Below are 26,968 nucleotides of genomic sequence, written 5' to 3' on the forward strand. Positions count from 1 at the left end.
AAATTCGACTCATTGACCTCCATACAAAAATTCCTTGCTTAGTGGGCGAAACATCGCCACCTGCTGGAGGGAGACAGATGTCCCGCCGAGTTGGGCCTCTCTTCCTCTTCCTCTCTGCATACAGTCATTGCCGGGCGGAGACGAAGGAAGGAAGCTGTAATTGAAATGCATGGCGAATCGTTTGGATGATTGATCATATTTAATTAATTTGATCGCACACGCTATTAACTTCAATATTACAAGTTAGCACACAATCTGCAGCTACACAGTGGACTGATCGGGGCTGATACTAGCTCAGCCAGCGCAAGGCTAGTAGCATCAGCTAGTCTGTGTCAGTGTGTGGTGGCGGAGTTTGTTTAACCGTCGTTACCTCCTGCGGCATGCTGTTATTATCAGTGAAGTGAGGACAGCTCGGCTCTTTCAGATACCTTGTCATGGAGGACCCCTTTGACAGTGGTAAGGAATGATGATGGCTCTAGCTAGCTGCTCCCCATACTTTCTAGCCAGCCACAATTTCTGTAGTAGTTAGCATTTTAGCTTGCGGACGGTTACCTACAGTACAGAACGTTCCAAGTCAACAAGTGTCAGGCTCTTGATAGCCAGGCAGCAGTTTTGGTACGGACTAATCAGCATTCATACACTTGTAATGATGGGAATGTTAGCTGATAGAAACATAGCTAGCTATGCCTGGCCTTTGAGTACAGCTAAATAAAAATAGCCAGTGTATCTCTGTTTGCCTGAATAGACTGGGATCTTTAGCTTTAGTTATTCTGTGTTCTCAGTGGCATTCACTGGGGACACATTCCCCAGTCGGGCTGAGGTCAGAGTTGACTTTTGACTCTTGTCAGCCGAGGGCCTATTTATTTAACCCATTAAAGGCTATCTACGTATCTTAGCCATCTAAAGAGCAGTAAGGGGCTAAAGGGGCTAAATGGAAATCTTATGACAGCCCAGTTGCAGTTACAGCTGATAGAATATTTCGATATTGTTATGAGGGAAAATGGGAGCGAAAAGCACAACCAAAGTGATACTAGTAACCCTATCAATCTGTGACACAACCAAATATACTTATAACTAACCCATCTGTGATACAACTGTTGAATTGACTGAATTGCACTGACACCACATACTCTTTTTATGTTTATTGGGACATGATTCTTTCCTTATTGTTCAGCCTTGTCCTACACTTTGCCATACCCACTAGGGTTAAATATCGGGAACCTTGTTACTGAGATTTCCCGCCCAAACCCACTCCCCTTTCCCGGGATAAATAACTGCGAGAGAACTGTAAATTATAATACATTATTTCTATGAACAGAATGACCTAAAATGGCACAGTACATGTTTTTTTTTTTAAGTAACAAAAAAAAGTAAATACAGCCGAAATATATTGATAAAAGTCACACTGTCCGAGAGAGATTTACATGTTTATTAAAACGTCACACCAGGGTAAGCCTACACAAAACACAACCCTTATTTTAAGTGTTTCTAAAATCCCCTATGGGAAAAATGAATGGTGGAAAAACAATTGGAACCATTTCCCTGTTTGACTGCTAGGTATTATGGATATTATGACACCTCCACTGTTGGGCTCTATTGGAGTCAATATAGGCCGGCATCCCTGTGGAACACTTTTGACACCTTGTAGAGTCCATGCCCTGACGAATGTAGGCTGTTCTGAGGGCAAAAGGGGTGCAACTCAATATTAGGATGGTGTTCGTAATGTTTTGTACACTCAGTGTGTATATAGACATGTCCTAGCCTACCTCTTTCAGGTAATACATTCAATGCAATATTAGCCTTATATTTAGCTAATGGATGATGGGTTATGCATAAGCTTCTAAATTATAGCCTCTGTCTCTTGCGCAATACTCACCTGCACTCCGCTTGCCTCTCCTTAAAAAACACTCCTTAGCTCTTGGAGTCCCAGGAAAATCTAGACTAGAGTAGCTTGCTTGACATTTTTATTTTATAATTTTTATACTAATAGACTATTCAAAGAGGGATGCAAGCTCTTGTTTGCTGAATGCGATGGCGGTAGACTATAGTAGCTATTTATTTATTATTTGTGAAGAAAAGTGATACCGCGCTGCATCTTATTCCAGTCCTATATTATTCAAGCATGTCATTACAATGATGAAGATAAGGACAACGAAACGTATTAAATGTAACTGTTGAAAGCGAGGAAGAAAGCAAGCAACAATAGAGAGAGAAAGAGGAGGTAGGCTAATACGCACGTCCTACTAATTATAAACATGTAAAATAGGCCCTATTATCTTTCAAAATTCAAATCAAATTCGCTAGCCTATAATTGTAACTTTGTAGGCTGCATATCCTGTACCAGCATCACATGTTCTCTCCCAGCTTAATGGTCTGAACGACGTGCGTAATTCCAGTTCGCATAATACAATACAGTAAAGTAATACAGTCCATACTCAAAAAGATTAGCCTCCTGGAACTTGTTTAATTTATTTACCCGAGAGCATAGCTACAGTGGGGGGAAAAAGTATTTAGTCAGCCACCAATTGTGCAAGTTCTCCCACTTAAAAAGATGAGAGAGGCCTGTAATTTTCATCATAGGTACACGTCAACTATGACAGACAAATTGAGGAAAAAAAATCCAGAAAATCACATTGTAGGATTTTTAATGAATTTATTTGCAAATTATGGTGGAAAATAAGTATTTGGTCACCTACAATCAAGCAAGATTTCTGGCCCTCACAGACCTGTAACTTCTTCTTTAAAAGGCTCCCCTGTCCTCCACTCATTACCTGTATTAATGGCACCTGTTTGAACTTGTTATCAGTATAAAAGACACCTGTCCACAACCTCAAACAGTCACACTCCAAACTCCACTATGGCCAAGACCAAAGAGCAGTCAAAGGACACCAGAAACAAAATTGTAGACCTGCACCAGGCTGGGAAGACTAAATCTGCAATAGGTAAGCAGCTTGGTTTGAAGAAATCAACTGTGGGAGCAATTATTAGGAAATGGAAGACATACAAGACCACTGATAATCTCCCTCGATCTGGGGCTCCATGCGAGATCTCACCCTGTGGGGTCAAAATGATCACAAGATCGCAAAAATCCCAGAACCACACGGGGGGACCTAGTGAATGACCTGCAGAGAGCTGGGACCAAAGTAACAAAGCCTACCATCAGTAACACACTACGCCGCCAGGGACTCAAATCCTGCAGTGCCAGACGTGTCCCCCTGCTTAAGCCAGTACATGTCCAGGCCCGTCTGAAGTTTGCTAGAGTGCATTTGGATGATCCAGAAGAGGATTGGGAGAATGTCATATGGTCAGATGAAACCAAAATAGAACTTTTTGGTAAAAACTCAACTCGTCGTGTTTGGAGGACAAAGAATGCTGAGTTGCATCCAAAGAACACCATACCTACTGTGAAGCATGGGGGTGGAAACATCATGCTTTGGGGCTGTTTTTCTGCAAAGGGACCAGGACGACTGATCCGTGTAAAGGAAAGAATGAATGGGGCCATGTATCGTGAGATTTTGAGTGAAAACCTCCTTCCATCAGCAAGGGCATTGAAGATGAAACGTGGCTGGGTCTTTCAGCATGACAATGATCCCAAACACACCGCCCGGGCAATGAAGGAGTGGCTTTGTAAGAAGCATTTCAAGGTCCTGGAGTGGCCTAGCCAGTCTCCAGATCTCAACCCCATAGAAAATCTTTGGAGGGAGTTGAAAGTCCGTGTTGCCCAGCAACAGCCCCAAAACATCACTGCTCTAGAGGAGATCTGCATGGAGGAATGGGCCAAAATAACAGCAACAGTGTGTGAAAATCTTGTGAAGACTTACAGAAAACGTTTGACCTGTGTCATTGCCAACAAAGGGTATATAACAAAGTATTGAGAAACTTTTGTTATTGACCAAATACTTATTTTCCACCAGAATTTGCAAATAAATTCATAAAAAATCCTACAATGTGATTTTCTGGATTTTTTTTTCTCATTTTGTCTGTCATAGTTGACGTGTACATATGATGAAAATTACAGGCCTCTCTCATCTTTTTAAGTGGAAGAACTTGCACAATTGGTGGCTGACTAAATACTTTTTTTCCCCACTGTATATCTGTGGGCTTTTATGTTTTTCTGTTGTGCGTAATGTGTGGTAGCCTATATATTATATCATAGGTGACGTATTGGAAAACGGCACAATCATTTGGCAATTTTTGGGCTTGGGCTCATAAAATGTATTTAATGTTGGGATCATAAAATGTCTTAAATGTATGGTTCATCAGGCTCAGTTAGCATCAGACTTGAATTTTTATGCTGATCAAAGCTCTAATCAAATCCAGATATACAGTGGGGAGAACAAGTATTTGATACACTGCCGATTTTGCAGGTTTTCCTACTTACAAAGCATGTAGAGGTCTGTAATTTTTATCATAGGTACACTTCAACTGTGAGAGACGGAATCTAAAACAAAAATCCAGAAAATCACATTGTATGATTTTTAAGTAATTAATTTGCATTTTATTGCATGACATAAGTATTTGATCACCTACCAACCAGTAAGAATTCCGGCTCTCACAGACCTGTTAGTTTTTCTTTAAGAAGCCCTCCTGTTCTCCACTCATTACCTGTATTAACTGCACCTGTTTGAACTTGTTACCTGTATAAAAGACACCTGTCCACACACTCAATCAAACAGACTCCAACCTCTCCACAATGGCCAAGACCAGAGAGCTGTGTAAGGACATCAGGGATAAAATTGTAGACCTGCACAAGGCTGGGATGGGCTACAGGACAATAGGCAAGCGGCTTGGTGAGAAGGCAACAACTGTTGGCACAATTATTAGAAAATGGAAGAAGTTGAAGATGACGGTCAATAACCCTCGGTCTGGGGCTCCATGCAAGATCTCACCTCGTGGGGCATCAATGATCATGAGGAAGGTGAGGGATCAGCCCAGAACTACACAGCAGGACCTGGTCGATGACCTGAAGAGAGCTGGGACCACAGTCTCAAAGAAAACCATTAGTAACACACTACGCCGTCATGGATTAAAATCCTGCAGCGCACGCAAAGTCCCCCTGCTCAAGCCAGCGCATGTCCAGGCCCGTCTGAAGTTTGCCAATGACCATCTGGATGAGCCAGAGGAGGAATGGGAGAAGGTCATGTGGTCTGATGAGACAAAAATAGAGCTTTTTGGTCTAAACTCCACTCGCTGTGTTTGGAGGAAGAAGAAGGATGAGTACAACCCCAAGAACACCATCCCAATCGTGAAGCATAGAGGTGGTAACATCATTCTTGGGGATGCTTTTCTGCAAAGGGGACAGGACGACTGCACCGTATTGAGGGGAGGATGGATGGGGCCATGTATCGCGAGATCTTGGCCAACAACCTCCTTCCCTCAGTAAGAGCATTGAAGATGGGTCGTGGCTGGGTCTTCCAGCATGACAACGACCCGAAACACACAGCCAGGGCAACTAAGGAGTGGCTCCGTAAGAAGCATCTCAAGGTCCTGGAGTGGCCTAGCCAGTCTCCAGACCTGAACCCAATAGAACATCTTTGGAGGGAGCTGAAAGTCCATATTGCCCAGCAACAGCCCCGAAACCTGAAGGATCTGGAGAAGGTCTGTATGGAGGAGTGGGCCAAAATCCCTGCTGCAGTGTGTGCAAACCTGGTCAAGACCTACAGGAAACGTATGATCTCTGTAATTGCAAACAAAGGTTTCTGTACCAAATATTAAGTTCTGCTTTTCTGATGTATCAAATACTTATGTCATGCAATAAAATGCAAATTAATTACTTAAAAATCATACAATGTGATTTTCTGGATTTTTGTTTTAGATTCCGTCTCTCACAGTTGAAGTGTACCTATGATAAAAATCACAGACCTCTACATGCTTTGTAAGTAGGAAAATCGGCAGTGTATCAAATACTTGTTCTCCCCACTGTATTTATATGCTTTAGAACGATTTTGGCGGGAAATACTGGTTTACCCGGGAGAAAAGGGATTTATTCTCAGGATGGATGGAACATTTGTAAATACTGGGAAAATATTTAACCCTACTACCCAGGAAAGTGAGGAAACCCAACTCAGATTGGCTTAGCCCACTGGGTTATATGCCAAGGTAAAGCCTATCTGAGTTGGGTTTATTTCTAGTGTCATGCAGGCTGGATGTGTTTTATTCTTCCAGTCATCATCAGAGGGCTGTTGTATGTGTGTATGTATTAACCAGCGTTCTAAAATATGTTTTACTCTTGTGGATTTGTATTCCTTTGCTACTACAGGGGATCGCTCACTGATAACAACCAAAATGCAAAGAATTCCAGTAGTCTGGTCTTTCTGATTCCTCCCCTGTGTGTAGGGAAGACCTTAATGTCTATCCCTGCCAAATGTAATAGACATTTGGTGCTAGTTGCAGGTGGAAATGTTACATGTATCTCCTGTAAATAACAACTATCATTGATAACATTAGTCAGAATTGGATATGTAGCCCACAATATTCTGCTACTCAAAGATGCTATATCCTCTTGTTTTAGTTACTCAGGCCAGGCTAGGCCAGGCTGTGTGTAGTGTTATTTACAGTCTGTGACTGGTGGCTGCTTTAGCTCAGTGCTTTGTTTATCTGTTCTAAAAGCACATCGAGCTGTTGGAGACACACCAAGCTCTTTGCAACATTCACACTAGCAACTGCAAGTGACACACTCTAGAAGGCAGGCTACATTATGTCACAGTTGAGTTTATCCTACACAACTCAATCATATGTGCCTTTATTTGCCTCTTAACTCGCTCAACTGGTTGCTTGTTCAGACCTGTATGTTTGATAGGGCTCCTTATCCCCTCTCTGTGGTGTGTGTGCTCAATCTGATAAGGACCAGCAAGTTATTTCTGTAGGCTCAGTAGCACTGACTGTACTCTCCTGCTCTAACTCTGTGCTGTCTGCTTTATGGCTCAACAGCTTTATTACAGCAAATAAAGGGACTTCTGTCTGTTCAGATTGGAACACTCACTGACACTCACACACACTACTGGTCAATAGACACAGCTGTCTTTCTCTGTGGGGGCTTTTTCATTAAAGCTTAATTGACTATTTGGAAAATATTCCAAGTATGTTATTTCATTAGCCTAGCCTGCTTCAATTCAGAATGCACAAGGCCTACGTGAAAAGCCTAACTGATGGGGAATCCTGTCCTGGACATTGAGGGCACTAGTAGGCCTACATATGGAGCTGAAATGTCCAGAGGTTATTCCTTGTTCAGCTGACAGACAGTCAGGTTGTTTTCACTAAAACACAGCTTCACCTACTTGGCCTTATACGCCCTGAGGCCCCAGGTAGACCTGGTCTGGGCCCTGCCTGGGGTAGACCTGGGACTAGTCCTAGCACAACTGGCCTCCAACTTCAGGTCTGTGTGGCTCTAGCTAAGTTGTGTAGGCTATAGGATAAACATCTATGTCTGTGGCTCTGAGTCTGTTTCTGTGTTTATTTGGTGAAAACAGGAAAAGTGTGGTGAGCTGTTGCTGACATTTTCTGTTTCACTGCTGCTTACGCTACAGCCCTTGCTGTTTCAGTTTGAGGTGCTCTCATTTTGGTCTGAATAACAGATACCACATTTATAGCACAGCCTCATTTGACACTAACATGGCATTAGGTCTGTCTGGTTGGTGTGAGTCAGAAGAATCTGATAAGGTTGCTTTGGTTCTTATTTTGATCTGGGTATTATTACATATTCAGCTCCATATCTAGGCCTATTATTAGGAGCAGGACTGGCTGCAGCGCTGCAGACCTCATGATCTCTGAATCAGGACTATATCTGCTGCAGGAAGGGATAGAGGAAACTCAGATGGCTTCAGTTAGCTTTCTCCTATTCACTGGGCCCTACCAACACGCACGCTTTCTCACAATGGAAAACACACAATGGAACGTACTAGGTGTATGAGATGGCTTTGTTTAGTGTTGTCATTAGTTATGATGATGAAACTAGCTAGCTCTTCACTTACCATACACGGTACACACACTATTCACAGACACACACTGGGACTTCAGAAGACTTGGTCTTATTACAGGAGAGAACGGCGCCCTTTACCAAGAGGCACAATGGGACATTTTATACAGTTTGACTACTGTTGTTATTATTGAATTAGAGCGAATTGAGCATTTCTCTGTTTGTTTGTAGAGACACAGGGGAGAATCAATAGAAAGGGAGCCACACACACGCACATTTTATTGAACGTGTGTGTGTGTGTGTGTCTGTGTGTGTATATATTAACCTTTTGTTTGTTTGTGTGTGTAACCAGAGCGAGCGTCCCTGCCCAGGAACATGATAGAGAACAGTATGTTTGAGGAGGAACCTGACGTGGTGGACCTGGCCAAAGACTCAACAGCCTTCCCGGTAATTACATACTATACAACACTGACATTAACCCATCCACCCATCAGTAGTCCCCTCTCTTCTAACTGTTAGAGTTTTTCCAGATTTTCATATCTCGCGTTCTCTCTCTTTTATTTTCTCTCTCTCTCTCGCTCTCTTCCACCTCCCTCCTCCAGGCGTTGGAACCAGATGAGGTGGTGTACGAGCCCCATTGCTCCCGTCTGCTGGTGCGAGGTCTGGGAGAGAACGACCTGGACGATGAGGAGGATGACTATGAGTCGTCAGCCCGCCTACTGGGCATGTCATTCATGAACAGAAGCTCCACCCACAGTCCTAGCTCCTCCCCTTACAACAGACAGGCTCCACCCAGGTCCTTTTTACTTTTCAAATCAAACTTTATTTAAAGTGAATTTAAACATCCCAGTACACTTTACAGTAAATGAAAAACAATAACATTAACAATACTAAAGATAAATATTATATTTATAGATTAATAAATACAGTTTTTTTGTTTTTGGCCAGGTCATGTTCCCGCCCCTCAGCTCGTATGCTGGTGGTGGGCGTGTTCATCTTGGTACTGGTCGCATCCATGGCGATGGTTCTCTACTTCCTGCCTGGCTGTACTTTCACTAAGGTAGGGGTGTGTGTGTTGGAGTATCGGGTGTATGTGAAAAGTGTGTGGCTCCTGCATTGGCCTCCACAGCCACGGGAAGTGGCACCAGTGCCAAAAAGTCAAGATAGTGTGTGTATATATACAGTGCCTTCAGAAAGTATTCATACCCCTTGACCTATTCCACATTTTGATGTGTTACAGCCTGAATTCAAAATGCATTAAATTGTCTCGTAGCCCTGCACGTTGATCTGGTACTGGTACTCCCTGTATATAGCTCCATTCTTGTGTATTTTATTTTATTCCTCTTTTGTTAGTTACTATTTTATTTTGTATTATTTATTTTTTTACTCTGTATTGTTGGGAAAGGTTCGTAAGCAAGCATTTCACTGTCAAGTCTACACCAGTTGTATTCGGCGCATGTCATAAATACAATTTGATTTGATATATGCTTTTTTTCACCCATCTACACACAATACCCCAGAAATTCTAGCAAATTTATAGAAAAATTAAATACAGATAGCACATTTACATAAGTAGTCACACCCCTGAGTTAATACATTAGAATTAGAAGAGTTAGAATCACCTTTGGCTGCGATTACAGCTGTGAGACTTTCTGGGTAAGTCTCTAAGAGCTTTGCACACCTGGATTGTACAATATTTGCAGATTATTCTTTTTAAAATTATTCAAGCTCTGTTTTAGGTTATTGTCCTGCTGAAATGTGAATTTGTCTCCCAGTGTCTGTTGGAAAGCCGACTGAACCAGGTTTTTCTCTAGGATTTTGCCTGTGCTTAGCTCTATTCCGTTTCTTTTTATCCTAAAAAACTCCCTAGTCCTTGCCGATGACAAGTATACCCAATACATAATGCAGCCACCACTATGTTTGAAAATATGAAGAGTTGTACTCAGTGATGTGTTGGATTTGCCTCAAACATAATGCTTTGTATTCAGGACATGAAGTTAATTTCTTTGCCACATTTTTGCACTTTTACTTTAGTGCCTTATTGCAAACAGGATGCACGTTTTATAATATTTTGTATTATGTATAGGCTTCCTTCATTTCACTCAGTCATTTAGGTTAGTATTGTGGAGTAACTACAATGTTGTTGATCCATCCTCAGTTTTTTCCCTATCACAGCCATTAAACTATGAAACTGTTTTAAAGTCACCATTGGACTCATGGTGAAATCCCTGAGCAGTTTCCTTCCTCTCCGGCAACTGAGTTCGGAAGGACGCCTGTATCTTTGTAGTGACTGGGTGTATTGATACACCATCCAAAGTGTAATTAATAACTTCACCATGCTCAAATGGATATTCAATGTCTGCTTTTAAACATTTTACCCATCTACCAATAGGTGCCCTTCTTTGTGAGGCATTGGAAAACCTCCCTGGTCTTTGTAGTTTAATCTGTTTTTGAAATTCACTGTTCGACTGAGCATAATTCCACTTTATAATAATAATAATATGCCATTTAGCAGACGTTTTTATCCAAAGCGACTTACAGTCATGTGTGCATACATTTTTACGTATGGGTGGTCCCGGGGATCGAACCCACTACCCTGGCGTTACAAGCGCCATGCTCTACCAATTGAGCTACAGAGGACCACGGAGGACTTTGACATTCTGGGGTATTGTGTGTGTGTGTAGGCCAGTGACACAAATTCTGAATTTAAACCATTTAAAATTCAGGCTGTAACACAACAAAATCAAAGGGTGTGAATACTTTCTGAAGGAACGGTGTATATTCACTGTGTTGATCCTCTTTCTCCCCAGGCTGGCTGTGGTAAGGCTAACTCCTCCACTCCTATGGAGCCGGCCTATCCTAACAGCGCTAATGGGGATCTGTTTCCCTGGAATGAGCTCCGCCTCCCAGCCAGCGTACGGCCTGTGAACTACGACCTCTCCTTGACCCTTAACCTGACTTCCATGACCTTCACCGGCCGCACCGTCATCAACATGACGATACAACACAACACCAAGCGCATCGTTCTGCACAGCTCTGAACTCATTATCACCAAGGCAACCTTCCAGGTAGCTAATGATCAGCCTTACCATTGCTATTTAATCGAAAATAATATGAAGAGAGATAAATCTTTATAGGTTTAGATTTTTAACTGTAATTATTATTATATTAATGCACAGTGTGTAACTTAATTACTAGCAGTGTAGAGAGAATAAGATTTGCTTCCCCTGAGGAGTTAAATTATGTTTTACCTAGATAATTATGTTTTCCCTTTCGAAATAATGTTTTGACCTAGTTAGATTATGTTTTACCTTATTAAATGCTGTTTTTACTGTAACCCTTCCAGGTTGGAGAGGATAAGAGTGTTGAGGTCAAGGTGTTGGAGTATAAGCCGTGGCAGCAGATAGCTGTCAGCTTCCCAGAGGATCTGAAGGCAGGCCAGGTGTGTGTGTTAACGTTGGACTACACAGCCAACCTCTCACACACCTATGACGGCTTCTACAACAGCTCCTACAACGACAAGACTGGAGCCAAGAGGTAAGCAAAACTATTTAAAAACACTAAAAACTATTTACTAAAAAATAACAACTTAACTCAGGGTGAATGCAGTGAGATTCATTCTGTAATGGTGTGTAAACTTGACAATGTTTGTTGACATGTAATAAACTACAACTCCAGTTTGAGCCTAGTCCTTGCTAGTCCTTGCTCTCTGTGAGTGACCCTGGCCACCCCCTCCTCAGGGTCCTAGCTGCCACTCAGTTTGAGCCCCAGGCTGCCAGGAAGGCCTTCCCCTGTTTTGACGAGCCAGCCTTTAAAGCCACCTTCCTGGTCAGGATCACCAGGGAGCCTGGATACATCACTCTGTCCAACATGCCCCAGGTACAATGTGTGTGTGTACTCGCTAGCGCGCTCGAGAGTTTGCGTGCGCCAGTGTTTTTAAGTGGTAAACATGCATCAATACATTACAAAAGCAAATACATGATGTGTTGATTGGAGACACTTGCCAGTGTGTTAACCATCTGTTAATATGACTGTGTTGTGTTCCCCAGGCTAAGACTACTACATTACCCAGCGGCCTATTGGAGGATGAGTTTGAGCAGACTAGTGTTAATATGAGCACCTACCTGGTGGCCTTCATCGTAGCTAACTTCACCAGCGTCACTAGAAACGTCTCCAATACACTGGTACGTACAGAATCCCTGCCTCACAATCTATTCACACTATTTCTATTGCCTGCAACACACTGGAATGCAGATAGCTGTCAAGTGTTTCCCCGGTGGCCACTACACACTTTGAGCCCCCCCACTCTGTGCCTATCCCCCTATTTTGGGATCTATTGTATTTATTCAGTTTCTATGGTTTGTGTGTTCTAGGTGTCAGTGTACTCTGTGCCAGAGAAGAAGGAACACACACACTATGCTCTGGACACAGCCTCTAAGCTGCTGCAGTTCTACAACACCTTCTTTGAAATCGACTACCCTCTGAGGAAACTAGGTGAGAGGTGACACAAGACACAACACACAGACACTCAGCCCTCACACAATAAACTCAACTGATGAACACGTTTTACATGTACAGTGCATTCGGAAAGTATTCAGACCCCTTGACCTTTTCCACATTTTGTTACGTTACAGCCTTATTCTAAAAATAACAATTTAATCCATTTGAAAATGTGAGGGAAAAGTGTAATGTTTTCGATAATGAGACACTAAATATGTATTGGTATTTACCCCTCCACCATTCCGTCCCTCTCTCTCTACTCTTCCTTCCCTCTCTCTCCCTCCTCCAGACCTGGTTGCTATCCCAGACTTCCTGGCGGGAGCGATGGAGAACTGGGGTCTGATCACCTTTAGAGAGACCAGCCTGCTGGTGGGAAACCAGTCCTCTCCTCTTGACAAACAACTCATTGCTAACGTCGTAGCCCACGAGCTCGCTCACCAGGTATGTGTTTGTCTGATGTGTTTGTCTGATGTGTGTGTGTGTGTGTGGGTGGGTGGGTGTGTAGACCATTACAAGGTGATGGAACATATGTGTATGTATCTCAGCAGTCTTAATGCGGTTTTGATGTTTGGTTAAGAAGTGCTGCTGTTTTATGCCGTTGCTATAACAGTGCTGTAATGCTCTTATGATAGTGTTATAAAGCTGTCATAAAACTGTTCTAATTCTGTTGTGATGTTGTGTGTCAGTGGTTTGGGAACCTGGTGACGATGCGTTGGTGGAATGACCTGTGGCTGAACGAAGGCTTTGCCACCTATTGGCAGTACACGTCCCTAATGACAGAGTTCCCACAGCTGGAGCTAGTAAGTAGCACCACGTTACACATGCAAGTGCTGTAGAAGGGGTCAATGTAGATTTAGATGGCCATGGAATAATAACCTGTCTTCTCTGTCTCCAGGGCAATTCGTTCCTGGGGGTGCGGTTTAAGGCGATGGCCAAAGATTCTGTAAACTCCTCCCACCCAGTGTCAGAGTCGTCCCAGGTGACCACACCTGAACAGGTGTCTGAGATGTTTGACTCTGTCACCTATGAGAAGGTACAATCTTTGGGCTTACCTTACAAATGTGCTTAAAAGTTAATTGATTAGTAGAGTGAATGATATTGCTGCTATAGTCACATCAGTAATGTGTCTCTCTGTGTCTGTCTGTGTGTCTGTGTGTGTCTCTAGGGTGCATCCCTCCTGCTGATGTTGAACTCCACTCTGCCAGACGGTCAGTTCAGGAAAGGACTCATCAATTACCTGAATAAAGGATCTAACACTGTTACTGAAGACCTCTGGAACAGCCTCACACAGGTAGGTGTGGTCTGTCTGAGACACTCTGTCTCTTACAGTTAATCTCTGTTTCCTTATTAGTTATTTTCACAGGTTCCTTATTTTGCTCCTGTAAAATCTGCCGCCATATCCTTCCTCTTGTCTGTTGTATTAGTACTACTGATGGTGATACTCCATATCTCTCCCATGGTGATGAGTAGTCATATTAGTAGATTATTTATATTTGTCATTGATTATTTATGATTATTGATGATTGTTGGTTCTGGATGTTCCAGGCCCAGGTGCTTCCCCAGCAGGAGAGTGTGTCAGACATGATGAGAACATGGACGCTGCAAAAAGGCTTCCCATTGGTCACCGTCAGCCGCAAGGCTGGTCAGGTGACTCTCACACAGGAACACTTCCTGCTCTCCGCAGACAATGCCACTTACACCTCTAGGTGAGACATGCACGAACGCACGCACGCACGCACGCACACACACACACACACACACACACACTCACACCAACATTTCTTTGTGTTCTTCTCAGCCTGTGGCATATCCCCGTGACATATGTGAATGACAGCTGTAGCTCTGCGCCTTCCTGCAGACAGATCTTCCATCTGAGAAATAAGACAGGTAAATAATAGGACAGGTAACTAATAAGACAGATAAAGAAGACAGGTAATTAAAAGACAGGTAAATAATAAGACAGGTAAATCTCTGTGCATTCAGCTGTGTAGTTGTCAGTGAGCTTGACTAACTTTTTGAATTGTCCAATTCAGCACAAGTAAGCCTTTATGATTTTAATTGCTTGTGATACATGTGGATATATATATATATATATATATATATATATATATATATATATATACACAGTGGGGGAAAAAAGTATTTTGTCAGCCACCAATTGTGCAAGTTCTCCCACTTAAAAAGATGAGAGAGGCCTGTAATTTTCATCATAGGTACATGTCAACTATGACAGACAAAATGACATTTTTTCTCTCCAGAAAATCACATTGTAGGATTGTTAATGAATTTATTTGCAAATTATGGTGGAAAATAAGTATTTGGTCAATAACAAAAGTTTCTCAATACTTTGTTATATACCCTTTATTGGCAATGACACAGGTCAAACGTTTTCTGTAAGTCTTCACAAGGTTTTCACACACTGTTGCTGGTATTTTGGCCCATTCCTCCATGCAGATCTCCTCTAGAGCAGTGATGTTTTGGGGCTGTCGCTGGGCAACACGGACTTTCAACTCCCTCCAAAGATTTTCTATGGGGTTGAGATCTGGAGACTGGCTAGGCCACTCCAGGACCTTGAAATGCTTCTTACGAAGCCACTCCTTCGTTGCCCGGGCGGTGTGTTTGGGATCATTGTCATGCTGAAAGACCCAGCCACGTTTCATCTTCAATGCCCTTGCTGATGGAAGGAGGTTTTCACTCAAAATCTCACGATACATGACCCCATTCATTCTTTCCTTTACACGGATCAGTCGTCCTGGTCCCTTTGCAGAAAAACAGCCCCAAAGCATGATGTTTCCACCCCCATGCTTCACAGTAGGTATGGTGTTCTTTGGATGCAACTCAGCATTCTTTGTCCTCCAAACACGACGAGTTGAGTTTTTACCAAAAAGTTATATTTTGGTTTCATCTGAACATATGACATTCTCCCAATCCTCTTCTGGATCATCCAAATGCACTCTAGCAAACTTCAGACGGGCCTGGACATTTACTGGCTTAAGCAGGGGGACACGTCTTGCACTGCAGGATTTGAGTCCCTGGCAGCGTAGTGTGTTACTGATGGTAGGCTTTGTTACTTTGGTCCCAGCTCTCTGCAGGTCATTCACTAGGTCCCCCCGTGTGGTTCTGGGATTTTTGCTCACCGTTCTTGTGATCATTTTGACCCCACGGGGTGAGATCTTGCGTGGAGCCCCAGATCGAGGGAGATTATCAGTGGTCTTGTATGTCTTCCATATCCTAATAATTGCTCCCACAGTTGATTTCTTCAAACCAAGCTGCTTACCTATTGCAGATTCAGTCTTCCCAGCCTGGTGCAGGTCTACAATTTTGTTTCTGGTGTCCTTTGACAGCTCTTTGGTCTTGGCCATAGTGGAGTTTGGAGTGTGACTGTTTGAGGTTGTGGACAAGTGTCTTTTATACTGATAACAAGTTCAAACAGGTGCCATTAATACAGGTAACGAGTGGAGGACAGAGGAGCCTCTTAAAGAAGAAGTTACAGGTCTGTGAGAGCCAGAAATCTTGCTTGTTTGTAGGTGACCAAATACTTATTTTCCACCATAGTTTGCAAATAAATTCATAAAAAATCCTACAATGTGATTTTCTGGAAAAAAAAATCTCAATTTGTCTGTCATAGTTGACGTGTACCTATGATGAACATTACAGGCCTCTCTCATCTTTTTAAGTGGGAGAACTTGCACAATTGGTGGCTGACTAAATACTTTTTTTCCATTACATGAAATACAAATAAAATCCATTTAAATTACAGGTTGTAATGCAACAAAATAGGAAAAACGTTGCAAAGCACTGTATATATATACAGTGGGGAGAACAAGTATTTGATACACTGCCGATTTTGCAGGTTTTCCTACTTACAAAGCATGTAGAGGTCTGTAATTTTGATCATAGGTACACTTCAACTGTGAGAGACGGAATCTAAAACAAAAATTCAGAAAATCACATTGTATGATTTTTAAGTAATTCATTTGCATTTTATTGCATGACATAAGTATTTGATCACCTACCAACCAGTAAGAATTCCGGCTCTCACAGACCTGTTAGTTTTTCTTTAAGAAGCCCTCCTGTTCACCTGTATTAACTGCACCTGTTTGAACTCGTTACCTGTATAAAAGACACCTGTCCACACACTCAATCAAATAGACTCCAACCTCTCCACAATGGCCAAGACTAGAGAGCTGTGTAAGGACATCAGGGATAAAATTGTCGACCTGCACAAGGCTGGGATGGGCTACAGGACAATAGGCAAGCAGCTTGGAGAGAAGGCAACAACTGTTGGCGCAATTATTAGAAAATGGAAGAAGTTCAAGATGACGGTCAATCACCCTCGGTCTGGGGCTCCATGCAAGATCTCACCTCGTGGGGCATCAATGATCATGATGAAGGTGAGGGATCAGCCCAGAACTACACGGCAGGACCTGGTCAATGACCTGAAGAGAGCTGGGACCACAGTCTCAAAGAACCATTAGTAACACACTATGCCGTCATGGATTAAAATTATGCAGCGCACGCAAGGTCTCCCTGCTCAAGCCAGCGCATGTCCAGGCCCGTCTGAAGTTTGCCAATGACCATCTGGATGATCCAGAGGAGGAATGGGAGAAGGTCATGTGGTCTGATGAGACAAAAATAGAGCTTTTTGGTCTAAACTCCACTCGCCGTGTTTGGAGGAAGAAGAAAGATGAGTACAACCCCAAGAACACCATCCCAACCGTGAAGCATGGAGGTGGAAACATCATTCTTGGGGATGCTTTTCTGCAAAGGGGACAGGACGACTGCACCGTATTGAGGGGAGGATGGATGGGGCCATGTATCGCGAGATCTTGGCCAACAACCTCCTTCCCTCAGTAAGAGCATTGAAGATTGGTCGTGGCTGGGTCTTCCAGCATGACAACGACCCGAAACACACAGCCAGGGCAACTAAGGAGTGGCTCCGTAAGAAGCATCTCAAGGTCCTGGAGTGGCCTAGCCAGTCTCCAGACCTGAACCCAATAGAAAATATTTGTAGGGAGCTGAAAGTCCGTATTGCCCAGCAACAGCCCCGAAACCTGAAGGATCTGGAGAAGGTCTGTATGGAGGAGTGCGGCAAAATCCCTGCTGCAGTGTGTGCAAACCTGGTCAAGACCTACAGGAAACATATGATCTCTGTAATTGCAAACAAAGGTTTCTGTACCAAATATTAAGTTCTGCTTTTCTGATGTATCAAATACTTATGTCATGCAATAAAATGCAAATTAAAAGATTTTCTGGATTTTTGTTTTAGATTCCGTCTCTCACAGTTGAAGTGTACCTATGATAAAAATTACAGACCTCTACATGCTTTGTAAGTAGGAAAATCTGCAAAATCGGCAGTGTATCAAATACTTGTTCTCCCCACTGTATATATATACAGTGCTTTGCAACGTTTTTCCTATTTTGTTGCATTACAACCTGTAATTTAAATGGATTTTTATTTGTATTTCATGTAATGGACATACACAAAATAGTCCAAATTGGTGAAGTGAAATGAAAAAAATTACTTGTTTAAAAAAATTATACAAAATAAATAACGGAAAAGTGGTGCGTGCATATGTATTTACGCCCTTTGCTATGAAGCCCCTAAATAAGATCTGGTGCAACCAATTACCTTCAGAAGTCACATAATTAGTTAAATAAAGTCCACCTGTGTGCAATCTAAGTGTCACATGATCTGTCACATGATCTCAGTATATATACACCTGTTCTGAAAGGCCCCAGAGTCTGCAACACCACTAAGCAAGGGGCACAAGCAAGCGGCACCATGAAGACCAAGGAGCTCTCCAAACAGGTCAGGGACAAAGTTGTGGAGAAGTACAGATCAGGGTTGGGTTATAAAAAAATATCTGAAACTTTGAACATCCCACGGAGCACCATTAAATCCATGATTAAAAAATTGAAAGAATATGGCACCACAACAAACCTGCCAAGAGAGGGCCGTCCACCAAAACACACAGACCAGGCAAGGAGGGCATTAATCAGAGAGGCAACAAAGAGACCAAAGAGAACCCTGAAGGAGCTGCAAAGCTCCACAGCGGAGATTGGAGTATCTGTCCATAGGACCACTTTAAGCCGTACACTCCACAGAGCTGGGCTTTACGGAAGAGTGGCCAGAAAAAAGCCATTGCATTGCTTAAAGAAAAAAATAAGCAAACACTTTTGGTGTTCGCCAAAACGGCATGTGGGAGACTCCACAAACATATGGAAGAAGGTACTCTGGTCAGATGAGACTAAAATTGAGCTTTTTGGCCATCAAGGAAAACGCTATGTCTGGCGCAAACCCAACACCTCTCATCACCCCGAGAACACCATCCCCACAGTGAAGCATGGTGGTGGCAGCATCATGCTGTGGGGATGTTTTTCATCGGCACGGACTGGGAATTGAAGGAATGATGGATGGCGCTAAATAAAGGGAAATTCTTGAGGGAAATCTGTTTCTGTCTTCCAGAGATTTGAGACTGGGATGGAGGTTCACCTTCCAGCAGGACAATGACTGTAAGCATACTGCTAAAGCAACACTGGAGTGGTTTAAGGGGAAACATTTAAATATCTTGGAATGGCCTAGTCAAAGCTCAGACCTCAATCCAATTGAGAATCTGTGGTATGACTTAAAGATTGCTGTACACCAGCGGAACCCATCCAACTTGAAGGAACTGGAGCAGTTTTGCCTTGAATAATGGGCAAAAATCCCAGTGGCTAGATGTGCCAAGCTTATAGAGGCATACCCCCAAGAGACTTGCAGCTGTAATTGCTGCAAAAGGTGGCTCTACAAAGTATTGACTTTGGGGGGGTGAATAGTTATGCATGCTCAAGTTTTCTGTTGTTTGTTTCACAAGAAAAAATATGTTGTATCTTCAAAGTGATAGGCATGTTGTGTAAATCAAATGATACAAACCCCAAAAAAATCCATTTTAATTCCAGGTTGTAAGACAAGAAAATTGGAAAAATGCCAAGGGGGGGGTGAATACTTTCACAAGCCACTGTATATGCAGTACCAGTCAAAAGTTTGGACACACCTACTCATTCAAGAGTTTTTCTTTATTTTCTACTATTTTCTACATTGTAGAATAATAGTGAAGACATCAAAACTATGAAATAACACATATGGAATCATGTAGTAACCAAAAAAGTGTTAAACAAAGCAAAATATATTTGAGATTTGAGATTCTTCAAATAGCCACCCTTTGCCTTGATGACAGCTTTGCACACTCTTGGCAGCTTCATGAGGTAGTCACCTGGAATGCATTTCAATTAACAGGTGTGCCTTGTTAAAAGTTATTTTGTGGAATTTCTTTCCTTCTTAATGCTTTTGAGCCAATCAGTGGTGTTGTGACAAGGTAGGGGTGGTATACAGAAGATAGCCCATTTGGTAAAAGACCAAGTCGATATTATGGCAAGAACAGCTCAAATAAGCAAAGAGAAACGACAGTCCATCATTACTTTAAGACATGAAGGTCAGTCAATCCGGAAAATCTCAAGAACTTTGAAAGTTTCTTCAAGTGCAGTCGCAAAAACCATCAAGCGCTATGATGAAATTGGCTCTCATGAGGACCGCCACAAGAAAGGAAGACCCAGAGTTACCTCTGCTGCAGAGGATAAGTTCATTAGAGTTACCAGCCTCAGAAATTGCAGCCAAAATAAATGCTTCACAGAGTTCAAGTAACAGCCACATCTCAACATCAACTGTTCAGAGGAGACTGCGTGAATCAGGCCTTCATGGTCGAATTGCTGCAAAGAAACCACTACTAAAGGACACCAATAAGAAGAAGAGACTTGCTTGGGCCAAGAAACACGAGCAATGGACATTAGACCGGTGGAAATCTGTCCTTTGGTCTGATGAGTCCAAATTTGAGATTTTTGGTTCCAACTGCCGTGTCTTTGTGAGACGCAGAGTAGGTGAAAGGATTATCGCCGCATGTGTATTTCCCACCGTTATGGTGTGAGGTGGCTTTTCTGGTGACACTGTCTGTGAATTATTTAGAATTCAAGGCACACTCAACCAGCATGGCTACCACAGCATTCTGCAGCGATACGCCATCCCTTCTGGTTTGCGCTTAGTAGGGACAATCATTTGTTTTTCAACAGGACAATGACCCAACACACCTCCAGGCTATGTAAGGGCTATTTGACCAAGAAGGAGAGTGATGGAGTGCTGCATCAGATGACCTGGTCTCCACAATCACCCAACCTCAACCCAATTGAGATGGTTTGGGATGAGTTGGACCGCAGAGTGAAGGAAAATAAGCCAACAAGTGCTCAGCATATGTGGGAACTCCTTCAAGACTGTTGGAAAAGCATTCCTCATGAAGCTGGTTGAGAGAATGCCAAGAGTGTGCAAAGCTGTCATCAAGGCAAAGGGTGGCTACTTTGAAGAATCTCAAATTTAAAATATATTTTTAACACTTTTTTGGTGACTACATGATTTCCATATGTGTTATTTCATAGTTTTGATATCTTCACTATTATTCTACAATGTAAAAAAAATTGTAAAAATAAAGAAAAACCCTTGAATGAGTAGGTGTGTCCAAACTTTTGACTGGTACTGTAGGAGTTAGTGATATTTGGCCTGCTGATTGTATGCTCTGAGGTTCTCGGTAAGAGCATGATCATGTGTCTGAGTGCATTGTTCTGTGTTTCCCACTTAGCTACTCTGAAGGTGTCAGACAGTGTGAAGTGGCTGAAGTTGAACTACATGAACACGGGCTTCTATATAGTTCACTATGGAGACGAGGGCTGGGCCACTCTCATAGATGCTCTAAAGACTGATGTCAACACACTCACACCCCATGACCGCGCTTCGCTCATACACAACATCTTTGCCCTGTCCAGGTCAGTGTGTGTGTTTGTACTGTGGCATGGTACGCTCAATGGTAATACTAGCAAATATTTTTTATTGGAGGCCTGTCTTAATACTCTGTCTGGACTTGTACGATTACGTGAATGTCTGTATTTTAGATCTTATGGATGCTCCACTGCACAGAGAATAGGCAACAGATACAAATAGATAGAATTGATTCAGATCTATTGTCTATTTTTTTCTTCTCTCCCTCTCATCAGGCTGGGTCGTGTGTCCTTCCGTCAGGTTCTCAGTCTGTTGGATTATGCCACCAATGAGACTGAGACTGCTCCTCTGACAGAGGCCCTGTCACAGCTCAGCTCTGTCTACAGACTACTGAACAAGAGACAGGAGCTAAGACTGGTGGCCCGCATGAAGGTAAATGCACTCACGCACACACACACTCACACACTAGATTGTCAGGTACCTTGTTTTGGAGCCTAGTCCCACCATTTGGGACAAACTGACTGTGCTAACTTTCTCTTTGTAATGTGTGTTTCAGGCATACGTCTGCAGTCATTTTGGCCAGCTGATGGACAGTCAGGACTGGGGAGAGGAGGAGAGTGTGTCCAGACTGGAACTGAGGTCAGCCCTGCTAGAGATGGCCTGTAGTCTGGGACGGCAGAACTGTACTGACCAGGCCATGGCCCTCTATGACCAGTGGACCAACTCCAACCAAACCAAACAGTAGGTACACACACCAACTGACTTAAGAGTTTATATATAAGAAAGACGGAGGCACAACTTTTGCTGGTTTAAAACAAATATATACTTTTAGATTTTTTGGCCACCATGGTCATCATCAGTAATAAAGCCAGAGATCTATTCTATAGTGATCTTGTGGTGATCTGTTGTGTCTCCTCCAGGATCCCGGGTGATCTGCAGCGAGTGGTGTTCTCTGTAGCGGCCAAGTCTGACCTCGGTTGGCGTTCTCTCATGGAGGCCTACAGTTCCTCCACCTACGACTCTGAGAAACGCAAGATACTGCAGGCCCTGGCCTCCACACAGGACCCACAAATCATCGTATGGTAAGGGAGAGAGTGTGTGTGGGTCCATGGTACTTAATCAATCAATTTACAGACAGATTAACTGGCCAACTAAACCTCTACCCAGAGTTTGTGCAGAGCGACATACAGCTGGACTCAAGCTGAGCTTCCCCCTGAAGCTAGGACAGAAGAGTCCCTTCCCATCTTCCCGAAAACATCTGAAACCCTACCTCTTCAAAGAGTATCTTAAATAATCCCACAGCGCACCCCTCCCCCTCGCACCCGCTCCTCATGCCCGATGCTTTCGTGAACTAACATTCGCACTTGACTTTTTGCCCCCTTACTAGCTCTGACTTTGCTGATAACTACTTTATTGGGGGAAAATGTACTTACTGTGATATGTGGTTGTCCCACCTAGCTATCTTAAGATGAATGGACTAACTGTATGTCGCTCTGGATAAGAGCGTCTGCTAAATGACTAATATATCAAATGTACTCAAGCTGTGCACAGATATGTTTGTTGCGGCCTGTGGTGTGTGTCTCATCACTCTAAATACCACCTCCTTCAGGATTCTCAGCGCGGGGCTCGAGGGAGGGATTATCCAGACCCAGGAGCTGCCATTGGTCATCAGCACCATGAGCGACGGCTTCGCTGGCCACTTGTTCGTCTGGGACTTTGTCAAAGAGAACTGGGACAGGATCATAGAGAAGTGAGTGCCACCTTATGAATAAGATAAATTATACACTGAGTATACAAAACATTAAGAACACCTGCTCTTTCCATGACAGACTGACCAGGTGAAAGCTATGATCCCTTATTGTTGTCACCTGTTAAATCCACTTCAATCAGTGTAGATGAAGGGGAAGAGACAGGTTAAAGAAGGATTTTTAAGACTTGAGACAATTGAGACATGGATTGTGTATGTGTGCCATTCAGAGGGTGAATGGGCAAGACAAAATATTTAAGTTATTTTGAACGGGGTATGGTAGTAGGTGCCAGGCGCACTGGTTTGTGTCAGGAACTGCAACGCTGCTGGGTTTTTCACGCTCAACCGTTTCCCGTGTGTATCAAGAATGGTCCACCACCCAAAGGACATCCAGCCAACTTGACACAACTGTGGGAAGCATTGGAGTCAACATGGGCCAGCATCCCTGTGGAATGCTTTTGACACCTTGTAGAGTCCATGCCCCAACGAATGGAGGCTGTTCTGAGGGCAAAAGGGGATGCAACTCAATATTAGGAAGGAGTTCCTAATGTTTGGTATACTCAGTGCACATTTATATACTTACAGCATCAACCTACAGAACAGTGGACCCAAAAACAATACAGTTTCCCAATCGATATCAGTGGGCCTGTTTCGATTGGCTATTATGGAGCCTAGCCTGTTTCGATTGGCTCTTATGGAGAAGTGGCCTATTTTTATTGGCTGTTGTGAATAAATGGTCTGTTTTTGGCTGTGTGTGTGTAGGTTCCCAGTGGGGTCCTATCCCATCCAAAGCATCATCAAGTCCACCACCTCCCAGTTCTCCACTCAGACACACCTGGAGGAGGTGAGCTTATACCTCAGAACCATGCCGACTGTATATCATGTGTCTGTGTATCAGGTGCGTAGTGCATGTGTATCTTCTCTCATGTCAACTGTGTGTGTGTGTGTGTGTGTAGGTCCAGGGTTTCTTCTCCAGTCTGAAGGAGCGGGGGTCTCAGATGCGTAGCGTCCAGGAGGCTTTAGAGACCATCGAACTGAACCAGCTCTGGATGGACAGGAACCTCCCAACACTCAGACACTGGCTCTAACATGGCCGCTTGGCAACTGTCGCTCCTGGCAACCAGCTCCGTGGGGCCATGTTGGCATGGCAACAGCAGTGTTTGCACTATACTAGGGCTTGTCTCAAATGACATCATATTCCCCATATAGTGGCTACTTTTTTTCACTATGGTCAGAAGTAGTGCACTATATACGGAACAGGGTGTCCTAGGAGTTGTAGTAGCCAGCTCAGGGTTGCTCTCCAGATTGTGTATCAGACCCCGTATCAGCTCTCTCTCTATGCTGTCGACCAAATCTTCACACAGCTTTCATCATAACACCATGCCTGGACACACAGCAGTGCGTCTTTCTTTCAAACGCAACGTGCTTCACATTGTATGGAGGTAACGCACCCCTTCCACCACCCCCTAGTGCATGTATGTGTAGCATCCACCTGAGAACAAAGGAATACAGGAAGAGAACATGCTGTGTAATCAGCTCTGGCAACATGTCATCAGTATGTGTCACCTGTGAAACTCTCATGGCTCAGTGACTAATTGTGATCTCAGGCCCTGGCCCCGACTCCAGCCTCCACATGACTGTCCTACTGTCTGGGAGAAAAGGGGGAGATGGGAGAATGTCTGTTGAAGGCCAGAGTAAGGCTACAGAGGGGTAGCTGACAGTGTACAGTAGGCACGCTCAGCAGGCTACGCAGGCTACAGCCAGAACATATACAGCTACATGTGTATATGTTGAAGGAAAATACCTTCTTACTGTTTAGATCAGTGGTGGCCTCAAAAAAATGTGAGACATAAAATGACTAAAACCAAATTGAAACTGTGTAGAAATGTTAATGGACCTACATGTATACAGTTTATTGACTGTGTCTAGCTCGCTAATAATCACCGAAATGAAAACTAGACCGTCAGGGAGCATAGAAAATTCAAAAAACGATGGATAGAGGACTATGTTTTGCAGATTTTGGCGGTGAGGAAATATTGTTAAAAAAAATTCAGTGCAGCCCTCCAGACCTTGTAAAAGACAGAATGTGGCCCCCGGGTCAAAATGAGTTTGACACCCTTGGTTTAGATGCTCCGAAAATTCAACTCTACCACATTTCCACCACTGTCAGTCTGTTAGTTAGACCTCAAGAAGTATTTTGGTCTGATGGTGTAAACCAGGGGACAACGTTTGGTTTGGCCCGCAAGGGCCGCTAGAGGGCCCCCGACTGACTTCTTTTTTTTTTGGGAAGTCAGTCGGGTTCACAACTTTCTGTTGCGAGATGGCATAGTAGAATAGACAACGTGTCATTTCAAAATTTGGTAGTGCCTCAGCAGTTTTCCTCTTGTTATGTCAGTCACTGACAGTCAATCAATTAGCCCATGTCAGCTAACATTTTATTGATTGCTAGGTAAGTTAGTCTAGCCAGCTGTCTAAAACGTGTCCAGGGGCCCTGACCTCCAGGGGGCCCACATTTGATTTTGTTAATCACTCTCACACGGATATCATATGAACATGGCATAAGTCATAGCAAAATGTGTACAACTGCAGGGAATTAGCATTAAAACGTGCAAAAATGTCTCTCCATCCCATGGACATTTTTGTTTTATCACATGAAATTGGTAATAAAACTGCTACATTTTATCTCTGCACCATGTAAAATGTGTAGAATTGCTGAAAAACTAAAATGTTTTAATACTTTAATACTTGTAATTAGAATGTGTTGTTAAGTGTCAAGTTATATGGCTACGATTTGATTCATGTTTGAAGTGTAATTTTATGATTATTTTCAAAGAAAGCTATTTTTCAAGACCCTAAAAAGCAATTGTTTAACTTTTTAATATTTCTAAATAAATTATGTCTTTGTTTGGCCACTCAGATTATGTTTTGGCCCACCAAGCCCAAAAGCACCCCTGGTGTAAACGTTGCTGAAACGTTGTTGGGTGAAATAAACCACCCAGCACTTCTGTTGATGTCACTTTCAGTTACATTTTGACAGTTAATGTCATACAGAAAACGGAAACCATTGTTAGGTAAACATGAATGTAACTGGCCTGCTGTCTAGCTTTATTCAGATTGAAGGAGTATAGTTCAGACCGCTTTTCCACTTTTCCTTTGCGTACGGGGCAATCTTTTCAGAATATTTCACTCACGATGCTTGTGAAGATTAAATTATTGTGTAAATACTACTATCTTTCTGTTGCTTTTTGCTCGTCATATTTTCTGTGCGTGCAGATTTTTATCTTGTTTTTTATGTTTGGTTTCTGTTGTATATACAGTGAGGGGAAAAAAGTATTTGATCCCCTGCTGATTTTGTACGTTTTCCCACTGACAAAGAAATTATCAGTCTATAATTTTAATGGTAGGTTTATTTGAACAGTGAGAGACAGAATAACAACAGAAAAATCCAGAAAAACGCATGTCAAAAATGTTATAAATTGATTTGCATTTTAATGAGGGAAATACGTATTTGACCCCCTCTCAATCAGAATGATTTCTGGCTCCCAGGTGTCTTTTATACAGATAACGAGCTGAGATTAGGAGCACACTCTTAAAGGGAGTGTTCCTAATCTCAGTTTGTTACCTGTATAAAAGACACCTGTCCACAGAAGCAATCAATCAATCAGATTCCAAACTCTCCACCATGGCCAAGACCAAAGAACTCTTCAAGGATGTCAGGGACAAGATTGTAGACCTACACAAGGCTGGAATGGGCTACAAGACCATCGCCAAGCAGCTTGGTGAGAAGGTGACAACAGTTGGTGCGATTATTCGCAAATGGAAGAAACACAAAATAACTGTCAATCTCCCTCGGCCTGGGGCTCCATGCAAGATCTTACCTCGTGGAGTTGCAATGATCATGAGAACGGTGAGGAATCAACCCAGAACTACACAGGTTGATCTTGTCAATGATCTCAAGGCAGCTGGGACCATAGTCATCAAGAAAACAATTGGTATCACACTA

General features: G+C 43.0%; 1 protein-coding gene across 1 annotated transcript; it reads left to right on the plus strand.

The window, feature by feature from the left end:
- The first annotated feature begins 89 nt into the window (after positions 1 to 89).
- On the plus strand, positions 90 to 26,192 carry LOC121573642 (leucyl-cystinyl aminopeptidase). The gene is made up of 22 exons (XM_041885778.2): positions 90 to 456; positions 8,268 to 8,362; positions 8,518 to 8,711; positions 8,864 to 8,975; positions 10,726 to 10,983; positions 11,262 to 11,452; positions 11,656 to 11,794; positions 11,965 to 12,099; positions 12,289 to 12,409; positions 12,705 to 12,856; positions 13,102 to 13,215; positions 13,311 to 13,448; positions 13,581 to 13,706; positions 13,961 to 14,121; positions 14,214 to 14,302; positions 21,082 to 21,265; positions 21,494 to 21,650; positions 21,775 to 21,959; positions 22,139 to 22,300; positions 22,828 to 22,968; positions 23,728 to 23,809; positions 23,922 to 26,192. Exons 1-22 carry the CDS (start codon positions 435 to 437, stop codon positions 24,051 to 24,053), a joined length of 3,090 nt encoding a protein of 1,029 aa, XP_041741712.1. The 5' UTR covers positions 90 to 434; the 3' UTR covers positions 24,054 to 26,192.
- The last annotated feature ends 776 nt before the right edge of the window (positions 26,193 to 26,968 follow it).

This window comes from Coregonus clupeaformis, chromosome 18, assembly GCF_020615455.1.
Source record: "Coregonus clupeaformis isolate EN_2021a chromosome 18, ASM2061545v1, whole genome shotgun sequence".
Classification (NCBI taxonomy): Eukaryota; Metazoa; Chordata; class Actinopteri; order Salmoniformes; family Salmonidae; genus Coregonus; species Coregonus clupeaformis.

Coding starts and splice junctions, on each gene's coding strand:
- LOC121573642 (XM_041885778.2), top strand. CDS start 435: ATGGAGGACCCCTTTGACAGTG. Junction 10,984..11,261: donor TCACCAAGGCAACCTTCCAG/GTAGCTAATGAT, acceptor TAACCCTTCCAG/GTTGGAGAGGATAAGAGTGT. Junction 21,960..22,138: donor AACTCCAACCAAACCAAACA/GTAGGTACACAC, acceptor TGTCTCCTCCAG/GATCCCGGGTGATCTGCAGC.